Source organism: Chlorocebus sabaeus, chromosome 28 (assembly GCF_047675955.1).
Source record: "Chlorocebus sabaeus isolate Y175 chromosome 28, mChlSab1.0.hap1, whole genome shotgun sequence".
Lineage (NCBI taxonomy): Eukaryota > Metazoa > Chordata > Mammalia > Primates > Cercopithecidae > Chlorocebus > Chlorocebus sabaeus.
The window spans coordinates 16,865,578-16,878,925 of NC_132931.1; the positions used below are offsets into that span (position 1 = coordinate 16,865,578).

General features: G+C 58.3%; 1 protein-coding gene across 5 annotated transcripts in view; it reads left to right on the plus strand.

Annotated features, from left to right (window-relative positions):
* The window catches only part of RADIL (Rap associating with DIL domain), an 84,168-nt gene extending 73,521 nt beyond the window's left edge, over nt 1-10,647 (plus strand). For all 5 annotated transcript variants that reach the window (XM_008018805.3, XM_073012852.1, XM_073012853.1 and 2 more), the window contains 6 exons: nt 3,263-3,413; nt 5,270-5,469; nt 5,788-6,130; nt 7,494-7,633; nt 8,039-8,178; nt 8,327-10,647. In XM_008018805.3, coding sequence (XP_008016996.3) covers nt 3,263-3,413; nt 5,270-5,469; nt 5,788-6,130; nt 7,494-7,633; nt 8,039-8,178; nt 8,327-8,429 — 1,077 coding nt within the window. In that variant the 3' untranslated portion in view covers nt 8,430-10,647. The remainder of the gene's footprint in view (nt 1-3,262; nt 3,414-5,269; nt 5,470-5,787; nt 6,131-7,493; nt 7,634-8,038; nt 8,179-8,326) is intronic.
* Nucleotides 10,648-13,348: the final 2,701 nt, after the last annotated feature.

Here is a 13,348-nt window from a genome sequence, read left to right on the forward strand (position 1 = left end):
CACTGGAGCCCGGGAGATGGAGCTTGCGGTGAGCCAAGATCACGCCACTGCACCCCAGCCTGGGCAACAGAGCAAGACCCTGTCTCTAAATAGATAAATAAGATAAGATATAAAATACTCCTGAAAGGGCAGGTGGAGCTGAAGGAGTCGGGTGCGAGGAGCGTGTCTGCAGGGCTGGAAGCGCGGCGGGACCTGCCGTGGTGCCCGGACAGGCCTGGGGGGCTCCTGAGCTGCCCCGGCCCACGTTCTGGTTGTTGTTCTTGGGACTGGGTACACAGGCGTGTTCCTCGGGGGAAGCTGGTTGGGCTGTGTGTCAGATGTGTGGTTTTCTGTGTGCACGGAAAGGAGGCAGCAGCAGTTCTCAGGATCTCTGCCTCTCCCTGCTCAGCTGGGCGGGGATATTTCTAGAACGTTGAAAACAGGAGTTCTCCTGGCTGGGGAAACTAGGCCGAGCTGAGGGCAGGAACCTCGTGCTGGAAAGGGGGCCCCAGCCTCTCACCCAGCTCAGCAGCCCGGCCCGAGCGCCCCTGCGGGAGATGGTCAGGCCCGAGTCGGCAGGGACAGCCCAGGGAGGCGGGGGACAGCGCCAAGGGTCTTCCAGAAGCAGCCGGGCCTCCCCACGCTGAGGCCGGGAAGCGCCCACCCTGCGCCCCGCATCCTAAGTAGAGCGTCTAAAGGAGACGCGGAGAGACAGTCGCGTTGGAAGCAGACCAGGGCTGCGGGCTGCTTCTTGTAAAGAGCCAAGCCGTGAGGACTTCGGGCTTTGCGGCTGCTTTTGTCTCGGTCTCATCTCCTTCTTTGTTTTGTTCTCAAACGCTTTAAAAACGTGAAAGCCATTTCTAGCTTGGGGGCCCTGTAAAAATAGGCCTTGCTGGCCCTAGTTTGATGACTCCTGAAACAGACAATTCAGGAAGAAGCTTGGTGAAAAAGTCACTTATAGCCTCATAAAAATAAGATATATAGTATCCATAAAATAATAATAAGATTCTATCCATGAGAGAACCAGAGGAGTCTTGGAAAATAAAATTGTGGAAGCAGAAATAAAAAGCTGTGCAGCGGGTGGGAAGAAAACTCCCCAGACCACCAGAGTGGAGGGTGAGGAGCGGGCAGAGAGAGAGGGCAGAGGGATGCGGGGGTAGGCAGGGGAGTAAGAAGGGAGAAAAAGAGACAAGGAGGAGAGCAGGAGAAGGGAGGAAGAAAGGGAGAGGGAGGAGGAGGGGAGAGAGACAGGGAGGAATGAGAGGAGAGGGAGGAGGGAGGGGAGAGAGACAGGGAGGGAAAGGAGAGGGAGGGGACAGAGAAGGAGAGGGAGGGGACAGAGAAGGAGAGGGAGGAGGAAGGAGAGAGAGACGGAGTGGGGGAGAAGGAGAGGGAGGAAGGAGAGAAGAGAGAGAGGGAGAGAGAGGAGAGGAAGGAGGAGGGGAGAGAGAGACAGAGGCAGGGGGAGAAGGAGAGGGAGGAGGAGGGGAGAAAGAGACAGAGGGAGAGAGAGGAGAGGGAGGAGGAGGGGAGAGAGTTCTGTTCCCTTGAAGCTGATATCTTGGCCCCAACCTCTGGCCCCCTCTGACACCAACCCTGGACCAAGCACAGAAGTGGGAGTAGAGAAGGTTCTAGGAACTCACAATCAAACAGAACCACCCCCGGGCAAACCAGAGGCTTTCTTGAAGTGGTGGTGGGGGCTGGCGGTGTTGGAGGAGGACATGCCAAGGCTGGGGGGCGGCCAGTGCTGTGCCCTCGTCCCTCCCGCACGACGCCTGAGACACCGATTGTCCTTCAGTGTGGACATCTGGTAGCCACAGCCCAGGCCCCTGGATGTGGGCAGAAAAACACATGGGAGAGAAACAGGAAGCAAAGGCGAGAACAGAGGGGACCCATCGGCGAGGCCAACATCCAAACAGTGGGAGTCCAGAAAGAGCCAGCAGAGGGGCGCAGGGCACGGGGAAGGCAGGTGCAGGCAGTTTCCAGAGCCGCACATCAGCGGGGAGGAGCTGCTACCAAGACTGGGCTTGCACGGAAACTCAGCATCCCAGGTCTTCAGGACGATGGGCACAGAGAACCCACAGGCTTCCAGACAAGAATCGGTACAAGGCGGATCCTGAAGATCTGCACTCAGGATGCTTTTGGACGAGCAGCACAGGAGTCACAGGACAAAGCAGCACCTGAAGACTCCGAATGGTGATGTCCTCTGACCTGGAGTTCTGTGCCAGCCAGATGACCAGTCCAGCGTGGAGGTGAAGACAGTTCCAGCAGGCAGGGCAGCCGTTTTCCTGCGATGTACCCATTTTGGGAAGCTACTAGAAGATCTATTCCATAGAAACAGGACAAACCAGAGAGCTGAAGAAACGAATTCCAGAAAATAAGAACTGGCTGGGAGCCGGGGAAGGGAACCCCAGAAGGATGATGACAGAGGTCCCAGGCGCCGCAGAGGCTGTTTCATTTTATCGAAGGAATCCACCCTTTCCTTATAGTGTAGGCTTTCTGTCTTGCCTAAAACGTTTTCCCAGGCCAGGCGCAGTGGCTCATACCTGCAATTCCAACGCTTTGGGAGGCTGAGGCAGGAGGATCACTTGAGGCCAGGAATTTGAGACCAGCCTGGAGTTTGAGACCAACATAGTGAGACCCCCATCTCTACAAAAACAAAAAACAAAAAACAAAAACAACTAGCTGGACATAATGGTGCAAGCCTGTGGTCCCAGCTACTCAGGAGGCTGAGGTGCAGGATCACTTGATCCTGGGAGGTCGAGGCTGCGGTGAGCTATGATTGAGCCACTGCACTCCAACCTGGGTGACAGCGTGAGACTCTGTCTCAAAAAACAAACAAACAAACAAATGCTTTCCCTGCCTCCTGTCACCTAAATGATGAATGCCCCTGCCCTCCAGTCAGGTTTTTAGCCGACGTGATTGACTTCTTTTACACTGTTGGAGGCAGGAATCTGATTTCACTGTTCATTTCCCAGCAGTGGTTTCTCTGGTTGGCGGCCGCCGTGTGAGGGACGGGCCCTTGCTTGAGGCAGGGGTGGGTTCCCTGGGCAGGGGGTTCCCGATGGTACCGGCTGGCCTCTCCCTGGAGCAACTGCCCTAGGAAGTGCCAGGGGTGAACTGCTGCAGTGACACCGTCCTGCTCACAGATGGTCCCTGGTGGGAGTGAGGACCACAGGGCCCCTCAGCTGGCTACCCCCAGGCTACCTGTGGAGGCCATTCCTCCTTGGGCTGGGGTCTGCACCCAAAGACCTGTGACCATGAGCTCCTTCTTGTCACCCAGATGAGCTGGACAACCCTGCGGGCCGCGTTCCCCGCCCTGAGCCCAGCACAGCTGCACCGACTGCTGACTCACTACCAGCTGGCCTCGGCCATGGGCCCCGTGAACACCTGGGAGCCGGGGGCCCAGGACAGCCCCGAGGCCTTCAGGTCAGGTAAGCTCTGCCCCAGGGCAGGAGAGGGCTGGGGACTCCAGAGACTCGCCCTGAGACTGAAGGCAGCACACTCTCATCCCATCTGAAGTGGAGTGTGGGGGCCTCTCTCCTGGGGACCTCTCTAGAGACGCCTCCGCCGGGAGGACCCCCGCCCCCTCCCCCACCTGGGGATCCAGGGACCTCCTCCGCGGGGGAGTCAAGGAGCCGAGAGTCTGTGCCCAGGTTCCAGACTCCAGGCTCAGGTCCAAGGCCCCCTCGTTCCCTCACGGAGCCGGAGGATGGGGCCTCCCCGTGTTGTGTGGCTGCCGAGGAAGGGAGCAGCGGCGGCACACAGCCGTGGGGAAGCATCCCTGAGCACGTGAGCCATGTATGTGCACACGCATGCACACGTGTCCATACGGAGGAGTCTGTGTGCATATATATGTGTACACACATACATAGGGGTGCATTTTATTTTATCTTTTCTTTCTTTATTATTATTTTTTTTTGAGACAGAGTCTCGCTTTGTCATCCAGGCTAGAGTGCAGTGGCGCAGTCTCGGCTCACTGCAACCTCTGCCTCCCAGGTTCAAGCGACTCTCCTGCCTCCGGAGTAGCTGGGATCACAGGTGCTTGCCACCACGCCTGGCTAATTTTTGTATTTTTAGCAGAGACGGGTTTCACCATCTTGGCCAGGCTGGTCTCGAACTCCTGACCTAGGTGATTCGCCCACCTCAGCCTCCCAAAGTGCTGGGATTACAGACGTGAGCCACCGTGCCCGACCAACGATGCATTTTATTGATTGATTGATTGATTGATTGATTGATCGAGACAGAGTCTCGCTCTGTCACCCAAGCTGGAGTGCAGTGGGGCGATCTTGGCTCACTGCAACCTCTGCCTCCTGGGTTCAAGCGATTCTCCTGCCTCAGTCTCCCAGGTAGCTGGGATTATAGGTGCGTGCCACCACACCTGGCTAATTTTTGTGTTTTTGGTAGAGACTAAGTTTCACCATGTTGGCCAGGCTGCTCTTGAACTCCTGACCTCAGGTGATCCGCCTGCCTGGGCCTCCAAAAGTGCTGGGATTACAGGTGTGAGGCACCGCGCCCGCCAGGGGTGCATTTTAATGTGAGATTATACACACGTCTCCCATCGTTCGCATTATGTATAACACATCAACAAAACAGAGTACGGGATGGCGGGAGGCACAGAGGCGACGGGGCCTTGGATGCCGTTCCGCGGCCCCTGGTCACCTGGCATTGGGCCTGGAGAACATCTCTGAACAGGACCCCTGGCTCCACCTGACACCTTCTAAGTCCTCCCCCGTCATTGATTCATTTCTGTGGCCTGAATTCTGTGCTGGGGGCTAGGAGCTCAGTACGCACGCACTCTTCTGTCGCCTGAAAAGTGCTCGAATTCCAGGGGACAGAGAACAGCCCGCCCACAGGCCGTTTGGGTCCCGTGATTCCTGCAGGGAGGCAGTCGGCTTCGGCCCTGGCAGCACCTGGGAGGAGCTTGCGTCCAGCTCAGTGGGGCTGGGGGAGCTCCAGTTACCCGGGGACACCATCAGAAACCAGTGGGGCAGAGACAGACCCAGTGCGGAGCCCCTCAGTGGGACTGGAGGGTTCCTGGCCACAAGGCCTTGTTCTCAGTCCCGAGCAGCTGGGACGTCACACCGGGTGGTCAGCGAGGATTCAGAAGGGATGAGTCCTAGGGTGGGGCCAGTTACTGTGGCCAGGATCCCAGCCTCCTGCGTCCACAGGTCAGGGGACTCAGAGCTCAATCTGCTGGCCCCTGGGTTCCCACACCGTTGGGTGGGGTGGCCTGGCGAGGGAGGCAGCCTCTCCTGTGGCCATCACAGGCATCCTCTCTGCTCCACAGAGGATGTCCTGGAGTCCTACGAGAACCCCCCACCCATCGTCCTGCCCAGCGAGGGCTTCCAGGTGGACTTGGAAGCCGACTGCCTGGACGACAGCATCTACCAGCACCTGCTGTACATCCGCCACTTTCTGTGGGGCCTGCGGAGCAGAGCCAGCCCTGGCAGCCCTGGCAGTGGGGCCCCCCAGCCAGCGTGCCCCGAGGTACCCGGGGAGGGGGCCCAGACAGCGTGCCCCCAGGTGCAGGAGGACAGGAGAGGGCCTGGGAGCTGGGCTGGGGACAGCAGGCCGGAGCTCTGGGAACCCCTGGAGTCCTGGTCCACCGCAGGCCGTGCTTACCGATGGTGGGGAAGCCCTTTGCCTCTTGCACGTCTCAGGGTGCACAGGCTGCCAGGAGTCCTTTTCTGACCTCTGCCCCTGCAGCCTGGCGGCCCTTCTGCCTGCAGGCTGCCCAGTTGCCCGAGTGCTGTGCCCACCGGGCCACCTCTCCTCTGCCTGAGCTGTCACCCTTCCTCTCCCCAGGGTATGCACCATGCGATCCCTGACGGGCATCCAGAGGCCCTGAGCTGCCCCCTGGCTTCCAGGGACCCTGGCCCAGCAGCCCGGGAAGCTGCTCCAGAGCGTACTCTTCCCTTGAGGGGGGCTCCCTGGGCACAGGCACCCCCTGGAAGGCAACCCAGCCGTGGGGGCTCCCAGGCTGGCCCCCCGCACACGGACTCGTCCTGCTTGCTCACGCCTCCCAGCACTCCACTCGGCCCTGAGCCTGGGGACCCCGACTGGGCAGAGTCCGGCGGCCCCTGCGGAAAAGCGCTCCCAGAAAGGCAGAGGAACGGACCCAGCGGCCTCCGGCGTGCAGCTCTGGAAGGTGAGGCCTGCCTGGTGCTCAAGCGGGAACGCACCCCAGACCCACACAGCACCGTGATGGCCGGTCCCCTGGGGTCATTCCACCCTTGGGGTCCTGGCTTTCAGTACCTGCCCCACAGACACGTGCAACCTGGGACGGGGCCAAATGGAGAGGACTCAGGGCAGCTCAGCCCCCCAGGAGCTGGGCCACACGGTCACTCAGTCGCTGACACGTCCTGGGCAGTTACTCACTGTGATCTGGGAGAGAGAGGGTCTAGAAAGCGGCTCAGAGTCACTCCTGCACCAGGCGGAGGAAGGGATGTCTGAGCCAGTGGAGAGGATGTGCTGAAGGGGAACTCAGAGGTCTTCAGGGAGGAGGTGGAGCTGGAGCCCTCTGGGGCAGGGCCTGTGTGTGCCTGTGTGTGCCTGTGTGTGCCTGTGTGCTTGTGCGTGTGGATAGGTGTGTTCACAGGTGCATGGGTCTACTGGTACGTGTGTGCATGGGTGTGTGTGCGTGGATGTGCTTGTGTGTCCATCTCTGTGTGCCTGGGTGTCTGCATGGTGTGCATTGTGTGTGCATCTGTGCGCATGGGTGTGTGTGCATGGCTGTAAGTGCACGTGTGCATGGGCATACTTGCTCGTGTGTGCATGGCTGTGAGTGTATGTGTGCATGAGTGTGCGTGCACAGCCGGGCTAGGCTGGGGAGGGCACTGAGGGTGAGGCAGCCCAACCGGCCCTGGCCTGGTGTGAGGGGGTTGGGTGTGCCCTGCAGGAGTGAAGTGTCCTGGGTGCGTGTGCAGAGTTCAGTGTCCCCTGTGGCTTGGGGCCACTTGGCAGAGCTGGGTCCCAGGCAGGCCACCTGCTCAGGGGCACAGCTCGTCTCTGACCCAAGTGCCCCCGCGGCGGGATCGCCATTATGGAGAGGGCAGCAGCTGGTGGCCCTCAGGGCAGGTGCTTGGGCTGGGCTGGGCTAGGGCCTGGGGCCCCGGTCTGGTCAGCGGTGGGAACCCTCGGGGTGCACATGGTCACATCTGGGTGTGGAGGGAGGAGGGGGAAGAAGCGCAGAGATTGCTGAGGAGACAACACAGAACCACTGGGGCCCCAGAGCCGGAAAACAGCCGTCCCCCAGAGGGGTCAGTGTCCTGGGGCTGCGAGGGGCGGGGACTGAGGTGCTCCTTCAGGGGACGTGGGGGTGTCGTTCACAGGCGGACCCTGACCCTAGTGTCTGGGTCACCGGTCACATTGTGCCTGAACGGTGTCTCCTGGGAGCCACAGGAGGCCGTCCAGTCCCTGACCTCCTGCAGAGGCAGCCAGGCCAGGACATCCTGTTCCTCATCCTGACCCCTGGCGCCTCACTCCCACCCACCTTTCCCTGCCCCCCCCAGGAGACCCTGCAGCCCCTGAGGACGAGTCCCCTCCAGCCCCGTCCAGTCGCAGCTCCAGCACTGAGGACTTCTGCTACGTCTTCACCGTGGAGCTGGAACGAGGCCCCTCCGGGCTGGGGATGGGCCTGATCGACGGGATGGTGAGAGGCCCAGGACCCCCGCCCCACCCCCGTGCAGGCTGCCTGGCTTCTGCCGTTCATGCGAGCCTGGCTGCAGCTTGCGTGGCCACATGGCTACCGGAAGGCCTTCGGGGAGGAGAGTGGGATGGTCCCTGCAGCTGGGACGGAGGACCCGGCCTATCCAACGGCCGTGCCCCCTGGGCCTGCTGTCTCTTGCCTCTGTCCTCAAGCCTTTGGGGTCTGTCCTGGGCCTGTGGGGACTGTGGTGTCCACTGCTTTTCTGGAGGGACACGTGAAACCATGAGTGGGCCTGGCTGGACGCCAGGCAGGGGCCTGTAGGTGCCAAGGGAGGGGCTGCAGGGGTCCTCGCTGGGGACAGTGAGAGTCAGGGGCCTGCAGAGCTCTGAGGCCTCTGCTTGTCCCCAGCACACACGTCTGGGCGCCCCCGGGCTCTACATCCAGACCCTGCTCCCGGGCAGCCCCGCAGCGGCCGACGGGCGCCTGTCGCTGGGGGACCGTATCCTGGAGGTGAACGGCAGCAGCCTCCTGGGCCTCGGCTACCTGAGGTACCCCTACCGCATGCACGCCCGGCCCTTCCTCCCAGATGCCCTGCTCAGGGGAGGGGACCTGGGGTAGCAGGAGAGGCCCGGCTGCACCCTGTGGGGCTCCCCTGGTGCCTTCCTGCCCAACCCCCACCTCTGGCGTGGATTTCAGAGCCGTGGACCTGATCCGTCACGGCGGGAAGAAGATGCGGTTCCTGGTTGCCAAGTCTGATGTGGAAACAGCCAAGAAGATCCATTTCCGCACGCCCCCCTAGGGGGACTGCGAGGACACCCCCACCCGCCCGGCGCCGGGTCCTGCCTGGTGACACGGGGCTTCCTCCCGCCTTCATCCCTGTTTTGTAACTGACCAAGTCGGGTCCCAGGTGGGGAGCCTCACCTTGGGGACACGCCTGTTGATAACGTGCATCTCAGTGTGGGTTTTATTTATATGGTAGATGACGCGACGTTGTGATGTTTGTTACAGAGCTTTCATGTTTAAAGACTTTAATGGAGAAGTACGGATTCAATAAACTATTTTTCCCGTTCTTAGAGGGTGACCTGCTGGGGTCTCATCTCGGGGAGCAGGCGTGGGTCACTCGGAGGGGCTGCAGGGGCTCCTCGTGGCCTCTGCCTGCCAGCAGCATGGGAGAATGCAGCAACTGCTGTCATCAGGGGATCATCTGAACCGATTCTCCCTGCCCCCGCCCCGCCCAGACACAGGGCACTGCCGGAAGCAGCTCCAGGAGCCCCTCACAGCTGGAGCAGGGACCAGACCTGGCACAGAGGCCGTTGGGCTTCTGATCCCGCTGCTCAGCACAGGCCCCAGAGAAAGGTCTAGACACTCAGGGGTTGGAAAGTGGACGGGCCTGATGGTCTCTGAGGCGCCAAGCCCAACCTGGGCTTTGCCTCCTCTCCCAGGACTCCTGCTCCCTCCCGAGTTCACCTTCTCTAAGAAAGCCACCAGCTTGGCCCTAATACCAGGCTGGTGGCCCCAGGCCCTTAATTCTCGCCCTCCGGCCCTAACCCGGGCAGGAGGCCGGCGTCCCTCTCCACCAGCCAGCTGACCGTGCGCAGGACCGGCCTCGCGGTGACAGCGCGCGTAGCTGGGCATCTTCAGCAGGGTCAGCAGCTCCGTGGACAGGGTGCGGGCGCCTTCCGCGCCCTCCTCGCTGTGGTGGAACTGGTGGCCCAGGGTCATCTTTGATAGCAACAGAGACCCTGGGGAAGAGGGTCCCGGCCAGTCAGTTGCAGATGCTCCCCTCACGGGGACAGAGGTCCGCGCGGGGTCCCCAAATTGGTGTCCTGGGTCCGCCCTCGTGCAGCCCCACGCTGTCCCCTGGTGTGCGCTACTGCGAGGTGCAGCGCGTCCGCCCCAGTTCTGTGTGCGGCACCCCATTGCGCCTGGCTCCAAAAGGCGACCACCGCCAGGTTCCAAAAATACTGGATAAAAAATATATATATAATGTGTGTGTATATATATTAAGATGTTATATATAAAATAATTTATATAATTTGTATATTATATATTATATGTAATATATTCATATCTTTTATAAATATATAAATATTTATTTAACTTTTCTATGAGACAGAGTCTCGCTCTGTCACCCAGGCTGGAGTGCAGTGGTGCGATCTCAGCTCACTGCAACCTCCGCTTCCCAGGTGCAAGCAATTCTCCTGCCTCAGTCTCCTGAGTAGCTGGGACTACAGGCACACACCACCACACCTGGCTAATTTTAATTTAGTATTTTTAGTAGAGACGGGGTTTCACCATGTTTGGCCAGGCTGATTTCGAACTGACATCAAGTGATCTGCCCGCCTTGACCTCCCAAAGTGCTGGGATTACAGGCATGAGCCACCGTGCCTGGTCTTGTTCTCTTTCTTTTCCTAGAATTCCCACAGCGAGTGTGTTAGCACTGCTGAGAATGTCTCACGGCTCTGGACCATCTGCATTTCCGGACCTGGTGCAGACCCCAGGATGCTGGACTCCGATTTGATGCCTTACAGTGGAAGGAGGTTGAGTATATTTTTTATGTGGGAGGGGTGTGGACTGTGGTGGCCAGAGGAAAGACAGTGGCAAGGCATTTCCAAAAGTGGCCACCAACAGTTCCTCCCACAAAGAGAAGGGGCTTTTCTCTTCTTCTCTGCAATATTCTCCGACCTTCTGACTTGCTCCGAACAATAGGATGCAGCATAAGTGATATTCTGGGACTTCCAAGCCAGACTCAAGGGCCTTTGGCTTCTATTTTCATGCTCCTGGAACTCAGCATCCATGGAAGGAAGTTCTTGGCTTCAACCCAAGAAAGGGAGGCCCCGTGAAGTCCGGGAGGCCCAGCCAGCCCCTGGCCGCTAAAGCGCCCAGCTGAGGTGCAGGACTTTTGAGGGCTGCCACTGTGTATGCTGAGCATCCAGGCGAATGCAGTCCCACGAGTGATCCCACGGACACCACGTAGAACAGAACAACTTCTCAGCCGGGCCCCAGACAATCCACAACACTTTGAAAAGTAACACTTCTTATGGGTGTTTTGTTTTGGGGTTTGTTTTTTTTAATGGAGTTTCACTCTTGTCACCCAGGCTGAAGTGCAATGGTGCAATACGGCTCACTGCAACCTCCGCCTCCCAGGGTCAAATGATTCTCCTGCCTCAGCCTCCTGACTGGGATTACAGGTACCCGCCACCACACCCAGCTAATTTTTGTATTTTTAGTAGAGACCAGGTTTCACCAGGTTGGCCAGGCTAGTCTCAAAACTCCTGACCTCAGGTGATCCGCCCACCTTGGCCTCCCAAAGTGCTGGGATAACAGGCATCAGCCACCGCGCACGGCCTGTTTTTGTGTTTTGAAAGCATTTTATTTTGACATAATTATAGATCCAAAGGAAGCTGCAAAAATAGCAGAGTGCCGTGTACCTCCACCAACTTCTCCCACTGCTGCATGGCAGCAAAACCTGAAAACTGACATTGACTTGTTACTATTAATATACCAGTTATGCTTTGTGCATATTCAGTTGTCACCGCTTTTTAAATTAAAATGAAATTCACATACAGTTAACTATTTAAAGTTATAATTCAATGGCAAGTAACACGTTCAATGCAACCATCACCACTGTCTAGTTTTAAAACATTGCTGTCACTTCCCAAGGGGAAAACATGCCTCCCCATTCCCTTCTGCCCCTAGGCCCTGGCAACCACGAACCCACTTTCTGCCTCTGTGGCTACACCTCTTGTGGATACTTCATGTGTCATCAGAAAAGGGTCCTGATCCAGACCCCAAGAGAAGGTTCTCGAACCTCGAGCAAGGAAAAATTCAGGGCAAGTCCATAAAATGAAAGCAAGTTTATTAAGAAAGTAAAGAAACAAAACAATCGACCGGGCACAGTGGCTCATGCCTATAATCCCAGCACTTTGGGAGACGGAGGCGGGAGGTCAGGAATTCGAGACCAGCCTGGCCAACACGGTGAAACCCCGTCTCTACTAAAAATACAAAAATTAGCTGGGCATGGTGGCACGAGCCTGTAATCCCAACTACTTGGGAGGCTGAGGCAGGAGAATCACTTGAACCTGGGAGGCAGAGGGTGCAGTGAGCTGAGATCGTGCCATTGCACTCCAGTCTGGGCGACAGAGCAAGATTCCGTCTCAAAACAAAAAAGAAAAAGAACAATGGCCACTCCATAGGCAGAGCAGCAGCATGAGCTGCTAGACTGAGTATACTTATAGTTATTTCTTGATTATATGCTAAACAAGGGGTGGATTATTCATGAATTTTCTAGGAAAGGGATGAAGATTTCCCGGAACTGAGGGTCCTTCCCCTTTTTAGACTACAAAGGGTAACTTCCTCCCATCCAAGTACTAACCAGGCCCGACCCTGCTTAGCTTCCGAGATCAGAGGAGATCGGGCGCGTTCAGGGTGGTATGGCCGTAGACTACAAAGGGTAACTTCCTGATGTTGCCATGGCATTTGGAAACTGTCAGTGCGCTGGTGGGAGTATCTTTTAGCATGCTAATGCATGATAATTAGCGGCTAATGAGCAGCGAAGATGACTGGAGATCACTGTGGTTGCTGTCTTGGTGCAGAAGCTGCACCGTGGTTGCAGCTTCTCTATAGCATCCTGTTTTATCAGGAGCGTCTTCGGGACCTGTATCTTGAACCTGTACCTTGCGCTCACCTCCTGTCTCATCCCTGACTAAGAACGCCTATCCTCCTGGGAATGCAGCTCCGCAGGTCTCAGCCTGGTTTTACCCAACCCCTATTCAAGATGGAGTTGCTCTGGTTCCCACGCCTCTGACATGAGTCATGCAGTATGTGGCCTTGGGTCTGGATTCTTTCACTTAGCATATAATGTTTCTAAGCTTCATCATCTTTTCTGCAAATCTGAGACTATTCTAAAATTTCAAAGTTTATTTTTAGAAGTTGAGAGCTGGTGAGCTTTGCCCCTTTCCCAGTTGCCTCCTGGAGGCCACCTGGAGGCCACTCCTCCCTAGGCTGGGGTCGTGCCCTCGGAGGCCTGTGGCCATGAGCTCCTTCTTGTCACTCAGATGAGTGGGACAGCCCCACAAACCACACTCCCCGTCCTAAGTCCGGCGCAGTTGCATGGGCTGCGGACTCAGCACCAGCTGGCCTGGGCAGTGGCCCCATGAATGCCTGGGAGCTGGGAGCCAGGACAGCCTCGACGCCTTCCGGTCAGGGAAGCCCCGCCCCAGGGCAGGAGGGGAGCTGGGGACTCAGTGGGAGACTCATTCCTAGACTAGGCTAGGGGCAGCCCCGCGCTCTCGGAGCTTCAGGATGGGCCCAGCAGCGCCCCCACAGCCTCTGCTGCCGACTGGGTCGTGCACCGCGCGGAGAAGCGATCCCGAGAACCGCGCACGTGTGCATGCACGTGTGCACGCACGCCCTGGTTGCACAGTTCTACACGTGCACTGCTGTGTTTCCACGTGGAAACACACAGTGCTGCCGAAGGAAGCGCCTGCCAGCGCCAGCCTTTCCTGCGACCCCAGCTCAGCGACCCTGGGCTGTCCTGGGGCCAGCCTGCTCCGCCGCGGGGGACACCACTCGCCCTGGAGCTCGGAACGCGACCCCAGGCCCAGGCTGCGGGGCGGGCGAGCGCCTCCTGGGCTGGAACCTGGCGCTGAGGACCCCGCGGGTTCAGCCCGGGCGTCTGGGGAGCTCCTGGGCCCCCACGGTGTCCCCTGCTCCGCC